Genomic DNA, 19105 nt, shown 5'->3' on the forward strand with positions numbered 1-19105 from the left:
CCATCCTTCCCTGTTTGCAGGACAGCATCCCTCTCTTTCATGGGACAGTCTCTTTTTGCAGAGCAGCATCCCTCTTTGGAAGACAGCACCCTCCCCACCTGGAAAGGCTGTATGCTTCCCTGTTTGCAGGGAAGGATCCCTCTTCCTCTTGCAGAGTAGCCTTCCTTCCCCTCCCAGGAAGGAAAGTTTGCAGCAGCACACGTGCAAACCACAAACTGCACTCAAAGGATAAAGGCCTTCCCAGGGACTAATCCTGTGATCCCAATGGCAGCGAGATGCACTGTGAGTGAGTGGACCCATGCCCTAGAGGAAGGGACAGCTGGCATCTGCAGATCTGGATCCAGCGTCTGCCTGGCCATGTGGGAAGGAAGGGAATCTTGCTCTTGGCATCTGGTTTTCTTGTCCCAGCTGAAACCATTGCATGTTTAAGCACACGCTCCCTGCCTTGCCGCAGGAGCTACACCTCCAGCGGTGGTGGTAAGGACAGCCAGCGTATGGGTTTAAACTAAGCCTTGCCCCACATGCCAGAGAAAATGTCTCTTTCATCCAAGCCTTTTTTCCTCCAAAACAGCTGAGATCTGACTCAAAAAAAAAAATTGCATCTCCAGCTGTTATGATTGATGGAGAGGCCTCTGGAAAAAGGACTACCAACTGCCGCTGATGAATTACATGAAATTATAGTTCGAGATGCCTGAATGCCCCCATTCATCTCCACGGGGAGCTGACTGACACCCACAAACATTTTAAGGGTGTTAACTACTTCACAGCATGTTTGCACAGAAGAAACCAGGTGAAGCAGCATACTTCCAAGTGGCTTCCAGTGCAGCCCAGCCTTTGGAAAATACACACGGTCTCCTCCCTCCCTAGCTTTTCCATGGAAAAAGAGGTACAAAATGGGTTCTTCTGGCCGAAATTTCAGCCAGTAGGGCAGAAACATGGATCAAGCAACCACAAGGAATTGTTTTTTTAGAAGATCCCCTATGAGCTGTGTTTGCTCATGTTCACTCAGGATAATAACCTTAATTTGGAAACTGCTTCTCTCCCCGGGCTGCGTGGTGGATTCTAATTATGATCCACTGCTGCACTAAAGCCAAGCAAGGCCCCTCAGTGGGAGGTTTTCCCACGTTGCAGTTGGAGGCAGGAGGGAGAAAAGGAGGCAGCAGTAACGAGGATGGCAAACGTGAGGATGACAAACATGCATGCACTACCCCAGGGGTGGTGTGAAGGAGGCAGGTTCCCATCATTCCCATTCAGAAACACCTCACATGGAATTCAATTATTCCTGCTGCTCCAGGGGAAGACGGTAGCATCAAAGGCTATAGTGCAAGCTGTTATTTCCATAAATAACAAGGTCTGCAGCAAGCAGAGGATCTGCTCAGAAGATGGATAAGCTTGAAAGAAGATCCTGTCCCAGCTGTAAGCTCTGTTTTTCTTTCTGAGCCCACAGCAAAGTGCTGGTGACACGCAGCAAGCCAGCCAAGCAACGTTTTCTCCTTTTTCTTCTGCCCACCTTCCCCTCCCCTTATATATTATTTCTTACACGGTGTGACGCAGGGCTCTCATCACAGCCCAGCTGAGGGAAGGGATGGCTGTAACACTGCCCAAGGGCTCTGGGCCCGCAAAGAACAAATTCACACATAATTAGTTTTTTCTCTAGGCAACAGGAAGACAACACAACTTTCCAATATTCAGTTAGAAGATATTAAGTGTCCTTTGTGGCCTATTTGACAGGGCATGAACTAGCTGGTGTACTTAGTTGCAAAGGAGAGAGTTAAGAAAGACCAATCTATTTATGAATCTGCTCTGCAAGACCTGGAGCAGGGACATGGGAGAGCTCACAGCCCACCAGGTTTAAAGTGCAAGTTAGAAAAACTTCCTAAGTTTTCCACTAACCCGTGGAGATGCTTGGGGCTATTTTTTGACCCTTATTATGCTTTGCTGCCTCCACGCTCCTGGTCTGTAGCAAAACCTTCGGCCACTGCTTTACCTTGCTGCAGGAGGTGGACTAGGAACCTCTTGAACCACTTCTCTCAGGCACATGTCTATGATCTCATGCTAAACCAAAAGGAGGCTAATCTTAGCATAAATTTGCACTTATCCCATCTTTCATAAGCATAAAATGAAGGTGGAACACTCACAGGAAAGCAGTGGAAGATTGAATGTAGGAACTGACAGCAGACTTGGCGGCAGCAGCTCTGGCAACCTGTTCCAAGGGAAGGTTTGGCAGAGGTGCCGCAGGTGAAGAAGCACCTTCAGCCAGGCATGGGGTCTGGTTCTGCAGCTGGGGGACGGCCCTTCTGGCCCCCTGCAAGTGGCCTGCCTGGCTGCCAGTAACTCCTCAGCTCAATACCATCGAAAAAGAAAATTCTAGGAGGCTGTGAATTCATCTCAAATGATTTAAGCTATTTTGTCTTTGCTTCTGCGACAACCAAGTAATTTTTACATAATTATTCTCCCCTCCTGGATAACTTGAGATACAGACCTCTCTGTCTCCATATACACACAGTATCTGTGTACTACAGATGCACCCTTACATTGGAGCACACCTACATCCTGACTCTCCCAGTTCTCACCAACATCAGAATGTTTATAGATTCCGTTCTCAAGGAAGCAGATGGGCCTTGCAAATCTTAATTCAGATCTTCTGCAGTCAACTGCAAGTATCTCAAATTCATGGAATAATTCAGGTAGTTTATTTCCTATAGATGACACACATCATCTAGGAAAGGAAACAAGATTAAACACGCGCACACAGTGGTGCATTGCAGGCAACTTATTACTGCAATAATAACTTGTACTTGTCAATACTAGAATTGCTGCTGCACACAGTTAATCAGAGAAGTAAGTTCTACTTCAGTAAGCTCAGTGCATACATTAAAACCAAAAAAGCACTTGAAGTATTTACCAGTTTATTTGTATTAGTTAAAAAATTGGCAGGAACTTATGTTACAAAACGATTTGTGCCTTGCTGACAAAACCTGCTACAAATGACTCGTTCACTACTCACGTTGTCTCTGTTCATCAAAAAGATACCTTAGGGAACAAGGCACAGCAACAGTGTAAATGTACCTATTGTGGAGCATAAAATGCTTCAGAAGACACATCTGGTAAAAGCCACAGACCAGAGATCCAGTCCCTACAGATATGATATCAAGAGGCTGGATTTTCATTAACAGTAGAATATGGTAGTCACAACTGGGCTTTCTGAAAGGGATATTTGACATGGCTCAGGTGCCTGCAGGAATAATTCACAGGAGAAGGAAGGATAAGCACTTCTGGAGAGAGATGAGAAACAAAGGGGTTTCCCTCTACATTCCCTCTCTTAAATGAGATGGTTGCAGTTTTGGAGCACAGCGGTTTCCCCCGTGGTGCAAGAAATGGAACACAGAATTCAGTACGGCAAATAGGAATGTGCAGTGTACGAGACTTTCAAAGATATTATATAGTACAAAACCCCTATGGTTATGACAATTAAGTCTCAAGACTGTTCCAAACAGCTCCACCTTTAGGATTTATAATTATTAAAATCATGTCATTGAATCAAAAGAGGTCACTAAAGCCAAGCTTCTGTATCCTGCTTCAGCTACGATTATGAAGCAGAAGGTTTGTATGCTTTACCTGCCCAGTGTCAACTAGCTTGGAACACAGCAGTATAAAAATTATTACAGGTTAAAAGCAAGTGGTTGATTCTTTAGCACTCCTTCTTCCAGTCACTCCTTGCTCTTATATTCTCAGTCATATCACGGTTTGACTTAGAAAAAAATCAGGGCATAATTCCATTTACATGACTCATCAGGTGTTCTTCTGGGAGCTAGAAAGGAAAATAAATTTAATTACTATTATATGGTACTGCAGGCAACTTTCAGGCTGCATTATAATCAAATGCCACTTGGAAACATATGGTATAATATGAGATCGGTTTAACTCCATTATCTGAAGATGAGAAATAAAGCCTAAATATTGAAAGCCTTCTACCCCAAAGGCGGCACCTACCTTTGGTTATTAACTCCTTTCAAAAGAGCCCATTGACTTCTCCTGACACTGGGTCCAAGTCTATATCATAGAAACAGGGTCTTGTAGGAAGTCCTGGCATAGTGCTCATCTGAAGAACCAAAGAGAAGCCATTAAAACGGAAGCAGCATAGTTTAGGGTAGAAGATATCACACTCAGTCACTGCTGGAGAATATGACACACCAGCCAACGCAGCTCTGCAGCTCCTTCCACACATACATACTAGCTGGATGATGGTCATGTACCATTTTGAAGCCTATCGCAAGAACGGGCAACTCCTGGCTCAGCAGACAGATTAGGCTTTTATTTTTTCTTTTTTTCAGTTTGGCTTCTGCCTCTGCCAGCAACTGACCCAGGATTTGACAAAGTACCTAAATAACCAGCTGACCAGCTAACAGTTCGGTGAGTGCTCATGAACCTTGGTTTGGTGAGACAGTAATTACTTGTGGCAGTTCTCTGGTTATTAAAATGAGAACACACATTTTAATACCATTGTGCCAACTGTAAATTCTCAGTTGATTTAAATTCTTTTAAGATTCAAGGGCTAGAAGTGTTATATAATTAGGAATAAGCTCAAGTCAGAAGCGCTGTGCAGTGGCAGAACTGAAGTTGGCAAAACAGCTTCCAGCACTATGCCTGCCCCCAGCCAGTCCCCTCCAGCTGCCCCGCTGCCCAGTACCCAGTTTCAGAGCCGCAGAAGGCAAGGTCAGCAAAGACTACACTTGGCCTTTACTAACTCAGGTGACTGGATTTCCCCTTCCCTACCTCCACGTTTAGCCCAGCAGCACATGTAGGCTCTACAAAGGTGAGCAACTCATGATCATGCCTGGTAGTTTGTGCTGGTGGCCATTCATCTCCAGGTTGCTCAAAGCCTCATCCAATCTGGCCTTGAACACCTCCCCTTGAACACCTCCCCAGGGATGGGGCTTCCATGATTTCTTTGGGCAATGTGTGTCACTGCCTCACCACCTTCACAGGAGAAAAATTATATCATCTAACCTAAATCTCCCCTCTTTCAGCTTAAAACCCCTCTCCCTCATCCTATCCCTGCACTTTGTGAAGGGCTACTCCCCAGCTCTCATGCAGGTCCCCTTTAAGGACAGGAACATCGCTATAAGGTCCCCCTGGAGCCTTCTCTTCTCAAGGCTGAAGAAGCCCAACTCTCTCAGCCTGTCCTCTCATAGGAGATGCTCCAGCCCTCTGATTAACTTGATGGCCTCCTTTGGACTCACTTTAACAGATCCATGTCCTTCCTGTGCTGAGGACTCCAGAACTAAACACAGTACTCAAGGTGATGTTTCCCGAGAGCAGAGTAGAGGGGTAGAATCTCCCTCCCTTGACCTGCTGCTCACACTTCTTTTGATGAAACCCAGGACACGGTTGGCCTTCTGGGCCTTAAGTGCACTTTGCCAGCTCATGCTGAGCTACTCATCCACCAGCACCCCAAGTCCTTGTCTTCAGGGCTGCTCTCAATCCATTCTCTGCCCAGCCAAGGTATTAAGAGATCCAAAGTGCCTGGAAGGGTTTTCCTGTTCTCACCACAGCCACTGCCAGTCTCCGGTTGTGCAGAGCAAGAAACTTCCTATTTATTGGTGCTTCACTGAAGAATCATGGCACTTAGCAGATTTACAGAGCGACAGCAGGAGCTGAGACAGTGACATTCAATAGAGTAGGAGAGGCCATATTGCTGAAGATGGGCTTGACTTCACTATTTCTTGCACTTTCTGTTTCGAAAGGAATGGTCAATCTTCCTCCTTTCCTATCCATAGTCTGGGCTGTACTGTCTACACTGCTATCTGCTACTTAAAGGCTTAAGCTTTGAATTTCTATGCAGTACGAGATGACTTTCAATCACGTTACTAACTACTAAAGTATCTACAGTGCTTAGTGCCCTCAGTTATTTCCAGAGATTAAGTGAACTTCTCCCGTTATCCTCCTCCCCTTCAATAACACACGTGCTGAGAAAGAACACAGGGCAATTCCCACTGTTTACTTAGATGAAAACGTTATACCACACAGGTATCATCAGTCCTCTGGCAAGATTTCAAATAAGTGAACACCAACTATGAATGTATTATTTTTTGCACTTGTGGAAGTTCCAAAAGCCTGCCATTTAGGAACTAAAAACCAGAGATGAATAAATAACTTGTTTTCAATACATCAGCCGCACCAGTAAAGAAACCAATTTGTGGCCAACACTTTGTTTCACTTTCACTATCTTTCATGCTCAAAGTTAAACCCAGATAACCTTCGAAATTGTATTTCTTTCAAACCCTCAAAATACAACATTAAAATATAACAGCTTCAACTTTGAGACAGAGTGGGAAAAATCCAAAACTCAGAAGCTGAGAAGGAATAAAATGTGACAAACCTTTGTGATTAACTGTAGATAACAAGAATATACACGCACCAGTGATTAATTTCGCCTCCAATTTCTCATAAAGGCTTCTGCACAGAGCTATACGTTTGCTGCATTTTCAACTCATAGTTCAATGGCTGCTGACAAAAATTTATTCTGAGGCTAATACACCTCCCGCTGAACAGGTTTAAAATAGTGACCTCATTCAAAATGCCCTGGATCACTTCTCGAAAGGAAATCCCTTCCCTGGCTTTATAGATATCACAGAGGAGTGACTTTCATGTGCCTAACTAGAAGAATTACTGTTAATTTTGGCAGAATTAACACCATGATTTACTATATGGCCAAGAAAATAGGAATCTGGAAATGGAGCAAAAAGAAGAGTCCAACTTCATAGAAGCTGAAGACGTCAGAAAAAGAACTGAAATCTTACTTCTAATGCCTGAAAACATCTTTCACTTGTGTAGCTCATTAGTGCTGTGTACCCGTTTCTTTTCCAGTGCTTACAAAAAATAAAATAAATCATTGTTTGGATTAAATCTTGGCTTGCAAAAAATGTCATTAATAACAGGAACAAACGTGCTATTTTTCATGTTATACCAAAACACACATTAGTCTCTAAAAAGATACACGAGCCAGACTTTAATCAGTTACCTTATTTAAGTTCAGTAATTTGGAAACCCTTACCTACCTTTCTTAAAAAAAAAGAATTAAAAGAAAAAGATATTAAATATTTGAGTCTAGTTAGCGTTCAAAGAAGAGATCCAACTCTTAAATCAGCAAATTTCATCATCTGAGCCATGCACCCCTATTGCTTTTGAAAGCTTTTTGAAACAAACATGTTGCCATGAAGACTTCAGGAAAAGGTTTAGGCTCAAAAAATAGGAAAATGACAGAGCTGCTTGCTTCAGCTGCTCCATCCTCTAGAATAATCTAACAAGTTACTTAAAACTAGACCAGAAGATTCCCCAGATAAGATTTGCAGTGGATTTTTCCACCCTCACATTCTTTATTTGGATGCAAACCTGAATGTTAGCTCATTTTGCAGGTAGCTCCTCTTTCTGCCAGACAATTCAGATCAAAGTATTCTAGGATCCTGCAGCTACTCTTTCTCCTCTCAGCTGGCTATTATTATGTCACTAATGTCAAAGACCAGAAAACAAAAACTCAAGGGCATAGTGAAATTAACTGTTGGAACCGATGAAGGCTGAACAGCGAACAGATGGTCAGCAAAACCACGAGCACCAGACAGAGAGTAGACTGACAACAATTAACAGTACAGGTCAGGTTCATTTGAGAGGCGTCTCATCAGAAATTATTTGCTTTGTAAGATTTTGAGGAGCTGTCTTGTTCTTCCCTGACCTACAGGTGTACAGGCCTAACCTGCAATACTGCAAAGTGCTTTTCTTGGGAATGCAAAGTCATAATGGCAATTGGGTGGGCCAAGGATTTCCTCCATCCCCTCTACCAGACTGCAGTTCTCAGAATTCATTAGCTGCAGAGCTCACCTTTTCCACCAAGTCCAGGAAGACAGAGATGTGGGATCTGACAGTATACAAGGGGCTATTTTAGCTTCCCTCTCCCCCCTGAAGAAAAAACTATTAAGTGCATCTAATGCATTAGACTGTTACAACATGAACAGTAAATGACAAGGACTCTCCGAATTTCAGATAGCTTTTGTAACTGCTTACTGAAAGGCATGCTAAGTTTTTTTTTAACTTGCCCTACAGTTGAGGGTTTCACCCAATCACGTACCGTTCCTACTAGTGGATACAGGAATCCAGCACCAACACTGGCTCGAATGTCTCGGATTGGCAGAATAAAACCTGTAGGCGCTCCTTTTTGTTCAGGGTCATGAGATAATGATAAGTGAGTTTTAGCCATGCAGATTGGCAGGTTTCCAAATCCCTGGGAAAGGCAATGGAAAGGAAGAGAGAAAAGAGATAAATAAGTGAAGAAACAGTAACTTTTCCTGTACACAAATGTAATTGCTCTATTCTGCCATTCTCTGCAGACATCAGACAATTTATCAGGACATTTAACTTGTCATCAACTGCGTCATTCACAGCCTGTCAGATCTGTTTGACCATTCTGCAACCCCATTTCTTCTCTCTCAAGCTCTCTCCCTGCCCGCTACTTGTTAAAGAAAGAACCACGATGGCCCCCAGCACATCCAACTGAGGAAAAAATTAATGGCATGGAAGTATTAGATATACAACCTTGACAGCTAACTTACTCTTCCTAAAAGATTAATTGAAACAGCACAGAACTAAAATTCTTGTTCAGCTGAGGTCAGTTAATTGGAAATGTTTGATCAATATAATAGCAGGTCTTGAGGAAGTGGCAATTACACGCCTACGGTCTTTTTATAAACCTGTAAAGGAATACACAAGAAACACAAAAGCGAGAAAGTATATGCCAGTAGTAAATGGATTGCAAAAGCAAAATTATTCAAGCATACTGTAAACAAAGAATAGCTAATTATCACATTGCTCTTCTCTTCAAAACCGTTTACAGACCTTCATTAACAAAGAATCAGGTCAATTAACAGGAACGTCACACTACAGAAGAGTAAAAGCAACACAACAGCCAGAAAGCACCTAATTCAACAACCAGATGCCAAAAACTTATAAAAGCAGGCTTTTTCTCCACAAGACCTGGGGAACTTTTTCTGCAATATAATTGCAACTGCCAAAAATCCATATAGGTTCAAAATCTGATTAGACCACTCAGTGGAACAAGTTAAAAAAAAAGTCATCAGAGCCTATTTAGCACCAGTCTGACCGCTTGTAGTTCCCTAATTACCAGACTGATGAAGGACTGGAGAGTAAAGTACACAAAGATCACTGAATGCCCCTGCTTTTGTCTCCTCAAACACTATCACCTATGTGCTACTGGGCTAGATGAATTCTGTCTTCTCCACTGCAAGCCAGGGCTAGCTTCTCCTTCCCCATACCACCTCCTCTGCCACAGCAGCATCCAATGAGGTCCAGATAAGGATATAATTCGAGTGATGAGTGCCTTCACACACAGTCTGAACACCACGGTTCAATACAAAAATTTTAAATCAAAAGTACCACTATTATCAGGTAGGGTGGAAAACTCACTTGCTTAGTGTACAAGGCAACTTTCTCCTGGGCTTCTGGAAGGAGCTCAATGTCACTTGCCCCATAGATCTGCCGTGCAATAAGCCTGATCTTATCTACAACAGGGAGCTAGAAGAAAAAAGACAGGTAAGTCAGTGTGGTCGAACTACAAAGAGCCATAACACCACAGCAGCTTCACAATCCTTCATACGTGTTGTGCAATGCCCATCTGCAGACACAAGTGTCATTCCCATTTGCTGTAGACTAAAGCTATACAGTAATTTGAGGGTTTTCAGAACAGGTTTCATTTATCTTGTTGCAGTTGTTTCTCTGGGTAAGAGGGCAAAACTAGTTTACTACAGTCAGAAACAAACCAGTTTCACCTAAGCGTGTTTCTTATAAGCTGTGCTTGCAAATTAATTACCCCCGCTGCACAAATATCTTTATTCTTTTTCAAGTCTAAGTCAAAAAGCAGACAAAAATAATTTGAGAGAATACAAGTTAACGGTTAAATAAAAGCACAAATAAAACAGGTTAAAGAAGAAAAAATGAAAGCATGTGTTAAACAGCTAAAGTAAATATAATGACATAGCTCTGTACCTCATTAGGTTCTTGAATAGGTGCTTGCTATTAAAGGAGGATTCAGGCCATAACCTGGGAACTAACAGCGACTTCATTATCTCCAAGTCACCTGTCACACTCGCTTAAGTATAAAGTCATTAGAAATACAAACATACACACTCTCTTGCACCCCCACCTGTAGGGCAACTCCATAAGCCTTACTTGCAGAGGAGAAAAGCCCCACCAAACAAGCTAAAAATGAAGAAATCCCGTTCTGTAGCCTGCTGTAGTGCAGCCAGAAGCTCTGCAGTAAGCTGACAGGTTTGGTCAGGCTGTTCCTGCTCTGACAGGAATGTATGTCTCAAGTTCAAGAACTAAACCTCTCCCTACCCTGGAACATAGCTGCCACCATAGAAACCTGTTTGTCACCTCTAAGAGAATCACAGCAGCATCTTTCAGTGTCAAAAGTAAACGATATTTCACTGGGCAGTCAAGACAACAAGAAATGACTAACTAAGACTTTGAGAGTGGTAGAATAAATGTTATCTTTTAAACCCAAATTTCTTCTCAGTTTCTCAGAGCAGCCTTTCGGACAGCTTTCTGTAGCTTGAGCTAGTGAAACCAACTGATTTCCACCTTATAAACAAAAGCACCTCTGTAACACCACAAGTTCTTACCTCCACATTATAGAGGAACCGGAAGTTGCTGGGTGCCTGTGATGCTCTCTGAACAGCTCGGGCCAGTGCAACTGCTCCTTTACCTCCTTCTGCCCAGTGAGTGCACTCCACAGCATCAAACGCTCCCGCTTCCTTTGCCAGCTGTACAACAAGGGCCAGCTCAGCCTTTGTATCTGTTCTGTACAGAGAAGAGTTTGAGTAGTTGTACTAGAAGGCACACACAGTAAATTAACTGTTTGTTCTAACCATTTTCACTCTTAATGACAAGATCCAAAAGCTGACCAAAGAAATCATAGAATCCAGCCATCAGGAAGCTGCTGAGGAGCTACCTATCACAGCCTTCTCCACCTTGGTGAAGGACGACAATACAGAGGAACAGACAGCAATAGGCAAGTCTCGAACTACATGTAGAAACTCATGACTACTAACGAAGCAGCATTCCAGACTCCCTGTCATGTCTGTCCTTTATTGGCAATTCAACTCCTGTTTCCAGGAGCAAACTCAAAAAGGCATTAGCATTGCTGATTTAGAGATGCTATATCAACGTGCACACAACAAGCTAAAACCCACAGTTTCTCTATATCAGCCAATGTGCATTTACTTCAGATGAAGAATTCTTCTTCTGCTTTAACCGGCATCAGTTTTAACACACCAGTTCAAAGCCCTTCTGCTTGTATAAAAAAAACCTCATAGAGATTCTATTTCCTGTGCAGTACAACGTAAGGAGCCCAAAATACGTAAGGAGCCCAAAATACGTCTTAACAGGGCATAATTTTTCCACACAGCAGACACAGTGTGGTCGACAGCACAGGCACCTTATCATCTACCCTGGACTTAGATTCCATGTCAGCTCAGGCACCTTTTGTCTGCAGTAATTTGGCCAGTCAGGGTGTATGGCAGATAGTAGTCACTTGATCATAAAATCCTAATCTAATTTAAACTAAGGAATGTATTTGAAAGGACTAAGCAGAGTTTCCCTATTTATTCAGCATCTTCCAACAACGCAAAATGCTGCAAACACATAGATAGTAGTGAAAACAAGACTTCAGGTTAAACATAGCATATAAAGTGCCACAATTCCCATGCATCACTTCCACATCCCAGCTCACTTACTTGAAAGCATTGACAGCCACTACAACTGGGACACCAAACATCCGTGCATTTTGGATTTGCTTGTTTAGGTTACTGCAGCCTTTTGCTAACAGCTGAAGATTCTGTAAAGACAACAGCAAGCAGGAAGCAAGCAGTGAAACTTTGGTTCCAAATCCACTACATCCACAGCTAAGGAAAAGATGTCAAAATATGAATGAAACCACAAAGGCAAATCCCCAGTGGTGCTTTCTGAATAGTCCAGACCAGTGCATGGTCTTCGATGGAAGACAGGAAAAGGAATAACTGCTTCTAATGATTGCTGGCTTCAGCTGCCAAGCTAAGACTTTTTCTCATTCTTTGTTATTCTTAGTAAGTTAATACCTGTGCTCATTAATTCTCCACAGCAAAGCCTCATTTCCCTCCCTGACACGCTTCTCTTTACGTATTAAATATCATTAGCAGTGAATTTCATGACACATGTTTGAAGTCTGCGGCAACAGCTTTCAGTTTACGCATATTTACATTTTGCAGCATCAGAGACTATTCATGGAAATCCAGACCTTTCATCCCTTCCTACGCAAAGAGTAATCTATACAGAGCCTTGACAAACGAAAAAGCTGCAGCAGCATAAAGAGAGCCAGACAAATTATTTGAGGGTACACAATCAATCAAGACACAAGGACAGAAGTTGAGAGTTCAGCTCACTTTCCTCTCTGCTTGCAAATGATGCGGGGGAAATAAAAACCGAAACTACTGCTGCTAAGAAGAGAGGCACTCTGAATATTTTCAGAGATATTTCAGCCAAGAAACTACTCCATACTGAGAGGGTCAGGGGACACAGAGTAGATATTAGCATAAAAAATTGAGCACACAGACAATTTCATGAGCTCAAGAGAAATGAAATGGCTCTGAATGCTGGCTAGGTCAAATGCAACAAATGCTTGAAAGACCAGAGCCAAAGTAACATCATTAAAAAAAAATATTACAGCTTGCATGAGGAAGCACTTTCCTGGCAGCTAAAGAAATTACACACACAAGCTATCCAGGTGTGCATTGCATGACAATATCGTGTCATGACTGCAGTTAGTTGGTTAACTGTCACAACAACTGAAGAAGGTTACCTCCTCCATGTACTCCTTCGGCAAAGGTACCCCAGCAGTGACCTGGGAAAAAAAGTAAGAAAGATGAAACCCCATAAGATTTCTATCCATAACAGCAATTTGTGCTTGATTCTTATTAAATAGTGTCAAGATACAACATTCTACTCCAGGCTGACCCTTTTTTCTAATTGAAAAATAAAAGGAAAAATAAAAGACTGTAAGATGCATTCACCATACACGAAATGACTGATCGTGGTAATATCACAAGTGCTCCAGCATACAAACACTTCATTAGGACAATGAAACAAGCAGCTTACAAGCAACACAGACGTATGGATTCCTTTTACAACTGCAAATCTCAAGACAATTACAAGCAGATCAAACCCTACAGGGCTTTAAGCGACTAGATCAGAACAACAGTAACAGCCCCTCAGGTCTAAAGAAAACCTTGCCTAGTACTTACTGCAGGCCCTCCTCCATGCATTTTCAGAGCTCGGACAGTAGCAACCAACACCACCACATGAGGACGGAGACCAGAATAGCGGCACTTAATATTAAAGAATTTCTCCATGCCTATATCTGCACCAAATCCTGCTTCTGTAACTAGAGTAGGAATTAAAAGAAAAGAAGCTTGTGAGAGGTTTTTGGGTGGAGAAACCATGCTCTGATTACATAAATCAGAAGCATCTTCCAAGACAGAAATAAAGCCAAAAGGCAGATCCCTCTCTACCAAACAAACAACAAACAGCAAACAACGCGCACCCCACACACTTACCAACAAATCCCTCTTTACCCACAAGCTTAAGTGCTATTTTGTCTGCCAACACTGAAGAATTCCCATGTGCAATATTGGCAAAAGGTCCAGCATGAACAAACACTGGTGTTCCCTAGAAAAGGGGAGGTTACGGGAGAGAGAAAGAGAAAAATCAGAGGGTACAATTTAACAAATCTGCAACATTTCAGGAGGTAGGTGCTATGGTCCCTGAAGGTAAAGAGGAATACTTTTAGAGGACAGATCTTAAAGCCTTCTGATCAAACATTTGTTATCAGTAATAAGGACTACAGGGCAAATAGGATTATAATAATCTGCACAAGTGGAGAAAGTAAGGAAAAAGATGGCTAAATTCCAGCAACTCTTTGCTATTCTCCTGCATCCACGTCATTCAAACTCCCAAAACATTTCCAGACATTAAAGAATGGAGGCACAGCAAAGTTTAGTGCACTTCCTCTGGGTCGTGCCACGTGCCAACGGCAGACCCAGAAGAAAGCTAGCCTCCTCCCCTGGCCCTGAACCTTAGGTAGGAAACCACAGTAAACCTCCAACTCTAGGCCAAGTAAGCCCACACTTATTATGATGAATGAATTAAATCGGGTGCTTCTTGGCTCTGAGAATGCATATACAGCAAATCATCTGTGCTCACTTCTAGTGTCTGCATGAGGTTTGGTTTAACAGCATCTTTCATCAAGACCGCCAATGCACCAGTCACTCCCTGAAAGAAAAAAAAAAAAGAGCAATCAGTTTCCAGATGTACCGAGACCTTGAGACAGTTCCCATGCAGTGGGAAGGTTCTGCTTTTGTCCTAGAGAGCTTTCACGACCAGAACCAGCAGTTGCTCCAGATATAACTAGAGGCAATAATGACCTTTACAGCCTTGTAGGAGGACCTGTGATTTCTGCTTGGGGGAGCCTCTTGGTTGGCCATTAATTTGCAGTTAAGGTATAAAAGATAACTGCTGTTTCAATGCTATAGCATGGTTAGTAAACAACAGCAGCGAGAGAGTAACCCTTGGGTGTGTATGGTTTACTGCATCCCATTCAGTGCCACAAAGTAACGTTCTTAGGTCTTGAACATAGATTTGTCTTGGACTTTTTTCCTTTCTCATTTCAACCACCAGGGTCAACATACTGGCCTTAAATGTCACAACAAGCCGCTACATCCTGTCCAAGACTCTTCTGCAGAATAACTTTTAAAGTGAACCTCTATGCTCATGGGAAAGACCAGGCTGACATCACGAAAGGCCAGCACTGGAGTCCATGTTTCCTCTGAGATGCAGCAATACACCCTGGTACAGTTCTGCTCCCTGCAAAGTGAATGCTCATGATTTTATCCACATCTGTTCTGGGAAGAGAAAATGAGGGTTTGGCCATCCTCGTGACTGACACAGTCCAGTGGAAACCAAACTGGCTGTTACTTAGCACTTGCAGAAGTAACTAGAATTGTGATCACGGGTACTGAGCCAAACGTTCAAAGCAGTCATGAAAACCTTGAACCATGATTTCTTTTTCTTCTCTTTTAATTTCAATTTGATTGCAGCACTCAATTATATGAAAGATTTATTTTTAAAAGGCATTCTCTGCTTTGTTTCATTAGATTCAATCTCGACAGATGAAAGCTCATTTAACATTTAACAGATAAGCTTTAAACTTCAGTCATTTCCAGAATAATGAAAACCACAGAGCAAGATTTCCATGGCGACATTTCAGGCCTGTGTCACTCAGTGGCACTTCAATACATCCCATCTCCAAAAACCTGCAGTCAGTTTTTGAGTCCACGTTTATTCCCAGTTTCTTTGTGCTTCCTGGCAGCATATCCATGACATCGGTTACACCACACCAGAAGGACCAGACATCTTACTGGTCCCTGCAATCACCACCCTTCTACCTGCATAAGCAGTATGTAACACATGTAAACCAATGGCTGTGAGCAACGCAAACAGAACATTCAAGAAAACCCATTGGACTGGTCTGACACCATGAAATATAATTAGATTTTAAAAAAATATAATTAGATTTAAAAAAAAAGTAAAAAAAATAAGTCTTGAGATGAAGGACTTGCATCACCTCGTCTCTACACAAAACTCACAGCAACTCCCTAGCCAAACACCATCTGCCTCCACTGCTGATGAGCAGCAGGAAAGACTCCTGTTTGCCAGGAGAAGGTTTAAGTAATGTATTTAAGGTTAAACTTAAGTTGGCAGAGTGCTAGCCATAGGAATTAAAATCTCAAAGCTACCTAAAGAACTTTGGCACACTCTCTTCCTCATTCACAACAAACAACTCACATAAAGACATTTACAGATAACTGGTTCCCAGTCTAGCTCTTTTCCAGCAAGGCCAGTCAGGCCACATTGCTAAGCCACTGCTTCTTAGGCTTATCCTGGGAGGAAGGAAATACAAATAAACAAAAAACCCCAAACATACAAGAAAACAAACAAACAAAAAACCCCAGCAATCTATCAAGAGCTGGGTAAGCCTTAGTGCTGTGTCCTATTGTGCTGGAAACAAAGCTCAGGATACCCACCCTGTGGATTCTTCTATCCCCCGGGAAATGTTCATTCAGAAAATTCAAGCCAAACCTCATTACCACCACATCATGGAAATTTGTAATACTGTTTCTTGCAAAGCAGACTGTGAAATATCCACTCTACACAACAGCAGAAAGCACCAATCTCTATTGACTAGTGCAACACTCCCTAGCCTGTTCTCTTGACGCCAAGTGGCAGCATACAGTTCACACAAAGGGCTCAATTTCCCTTCCCTTCTCTGAACAGGGTTGCCATCTTCAAAGCGTTTATTGGACAAAGTGTTGTGGACACAGGCTATTTCCCTGAAGCCACACCGAAACACCACCTGGGAGAGCACTAGTTGACACACTCCACAAATATGTCAATAACGGCACCAATAATTATTACACAGACAGTTGCAAGACAGTGCTGCAGCTTGCAGCCGCTGCTGAGGGCTGCGTTACGGACTGCTAATAGACATCACCAGTGCTACTGCATTCACTGTTTCATGCAGTGGAAATAAAGGATTTGTGTCCCTCCTCAAAGGCTGCCTACGGAGACCTTGCAGTTTTTGCAAAGGGTTTGGCTTTTCTAGCATCCACAGCCTCCCAGAATATTTCATCATCTGTAATTAAATTTGCACAAGGCTTTGTTTCTGCTCAATGTTTTCCTCACTCCAGGGAGCCTGAGAAACAGGATCACCAGCAGGATATATTTTGAGTGCTTCCGATTTGTAAATACATTTTTTTATCTAGAAACAGCCATTAATTTCTATGGCACTAGCTTCAACATGCTTCCATACGCTCTCCGAATAAAGTGCCACTCAGAAGTCCAAAACCTTCATTGACTCCAGGGGCTAAGACTTCATCTGTGACCTTCAATATGCCAAGGTCTTTTCTGTATAGAACTGTCTCCATGCTTTTCAATCCAAGAACTTTCAGGAGAAATAGGAAAAAGCATTTAAGAACCGAACAACTCTCTTACAAGGTCATCTGCTGTAACTGGCTCTCCTCTCTTGCTGGAAGCTACTACCATTCTGCCGAGTCGCTTTTTCATATCATCTAATCCATCAGAGAGCGCTAGAACTGCCATGATTTCACTGCTCACCGTGATGTCAAACTGAGCCTGCAAGAAATGAATAAAGAATGTGAACTCATCAAGATTCCTTCCCTAGCAGCAACCCTTACCTCCATTAAATTCTTGAAACCAGGCCAATCATCACCATCATAAAAAATAAGATAAAAATACAGACATACAAATATAAAAATTATCCAAAGCGTTACTCTCAGAACACGCTTCATTTAATTTGGTCATTTTAAACAGGACTTTTTTTCTGCAACATTAAGTAAGAGCTACTTAATTCCATTGCTATTACACGACTCTCTCCTAGCACTTAGATTAGTGATTCATGTAAGAAAGCTTAATGCTAACAAGTCATACTTTTGAAGACTGAGCTTACTAACTCATCTGACTATCACTAAACTGTACAGTAGATGATAAAGACAAAACTGGATTCTATACAAAATGAAGAGTAGAATTCAACTGGCATAACGCAGATACCTCCATCAAAGCTAAACACCCCAGGGACATTTCAAGTCAACAAAAAGAGGCTTTTCTGAGCACAATTAATTTGAACTATGAATTTGACAGTTACTTAAGGGATGAGAGTAGTCAAAGCCCAGATTACCCATTTTACTCTATTATTATACAATGAATCTAAACAACAAATTCAGATACTGTGTCTAGTTTCGGCCAGATAAATCCCACCCAAAGCATCTACAGTGGAGAAGATTAGTCATAGCCATGCATCATATTTACAGAGGGCACTTGTGTACCACTGTTTTTATGCCTGGATCATCCCCGTTTGGGAAGACAACATTCAAGACCGAACACGGAAGGAGGGAACAGACAATAAAACTAAACACTGCACTGGCAGCAAATTTAACTGCTTGGTTGATGAAACTTTCTGCTTTCTCTTTAACAAGGTAGTGGTAAAAAGATGGAAAAATCTGGAGTTACAGAAACTTGCTTTAGGACCACGTTTTTCAAGTACTTTTTAAAACATGCAAGAAAAAGGAACAATTACCGTTCGTGAGAAGCCTTTTTCTGTTGGAGACTGTCCAATAGTGATCTTCCTAAGGAACCTGTCATTTGTATCGAGTACTGCAAGGAATGCAGAGAGAAAGATGAGAAGTCATGTTGCAAGTTGTACGTCACATCTATGCCCTATTATGAACATTCATCTAGATCAGCTATGAACAGAGAATAGCAGTTTGAGACATCATCCTCTCCTAAAGAATGGTAAGTGCTGCTTAATGTGATTCTTCCCCCAAAACCAAACTAAGACAAAGTTAAGATACCTATAGTCACATACAGACCCTGCACTGCATCCAGAACAGGTCTGCTTCCCTTTGCGTGCATTAACCAGAAGTCCAAAGCCTTTCTGAAAAGCAGAGCTGCTAGTATACCTCCAACTGCTTTTGCATCATAGGTAGTCAATGTGAAATCAGAAAATTATTACAGCCAAAAGGAAATAAAATTATAATTTTATAAGTTAAATGATAAAATGGTCAGATTCTACCACTCACTGAGAATAGTTTCACATAATCCTATTAACTCAAATTACCTTGGAAACACAAATTATCAAATACCAGCTTGAATTTGCTGTTTCTTACTATCTCCTTGAAAAATTTTAAGTATTTTACAAAATATCTCCCATGAGGCAGACTACTTTAGCTGCATTACAGGTTATGAAGCAAATTTCGGAGAATACAGATGAAGCTGTCTCTTAATAAAAAGAAAAAAGAGCAATACTCCTGGGGTCTAAATCAGAAAAAAACCCTATATCTGAAATTTCTTTTGCTAGTGAAATATTAAATCTGCCAGACCAGCAACTGATCTTAATTTCAGGTTAAAATTCTGGCCTTTATTTGCT

General features: G+C 42.0%; 1 protein-coding gene across 1 annotated transcript in view; it reads right to left on the reverse strand.

Annotated features, from left to right (window-relative positions):
* Window positions 1–2892: 2892 nt before the first annotated feature.
* The window catches only part of MTHFD1 (methylenetetrahydrofolate dehydrogenase, cyclohydrolase and formyltetrahydrofolate synthetase 1), a 43359-nt gene continuing 27146 nt past the window's right edge, over window positions 2893–19105 (reverse strand). Inside the window, exons 17-28 of the mRNA XM_009564382.2 lie at window positions 18257–18333; window positions 17155–17295; window positions 14308–14376; window positions 13662–13773; window positions 13350–13489; window positions 12908–12949; window positions 11808–11908; window positions 10695–10872; window positions 9478–9585; window positions 8126–8278; window positions 3994–4102; window positions 2893–3811 (exon numbers count right to left, since the gene is read on the reverse strand). Of these exons, the coding sequence (XP_009562677.2) occupies window positions 4013–4102; window positions 8126–8278; window positions 9478–9585; window positions 10695–10872; window positions 11808–11908; window positions 12908–12949; window positions 13350–13489; window positions 13662–13773; window positions 14308–14376; window positions 17155–17295; window positions 18257–18333 (1211 nt within the window). The 3' untranslated portion in view covers window positions 2893–3811; window positions 3994–4012. The remainder of the gene's footprint in view (window positions 3812–3993; window positions 4103–8125; window positions 8279–9477; window positions 9586–10694; window positions 10873–11807; window positions 11909–12907; window positions 12950–13349; window positions 13490–13661; window positions 13774–14307; window positions 14377–17154; window positions 17296–18256; window positions 18334–19105) is intronic.

This window comes from Cuculus canorus, chromosome 5 (genome assembly GCF_017976375.1).
Source record: "Cuculus canorus isolate bCucCan1 chromosome 5, bCucCan1.pri, whole genome shotgun sequence".
Lineage (NCBI taxonomy): Eukaryota > Metazoa > Chordata > Aves > Cuculiformes > Cuculidae > Cuculus > Cuculus canorus.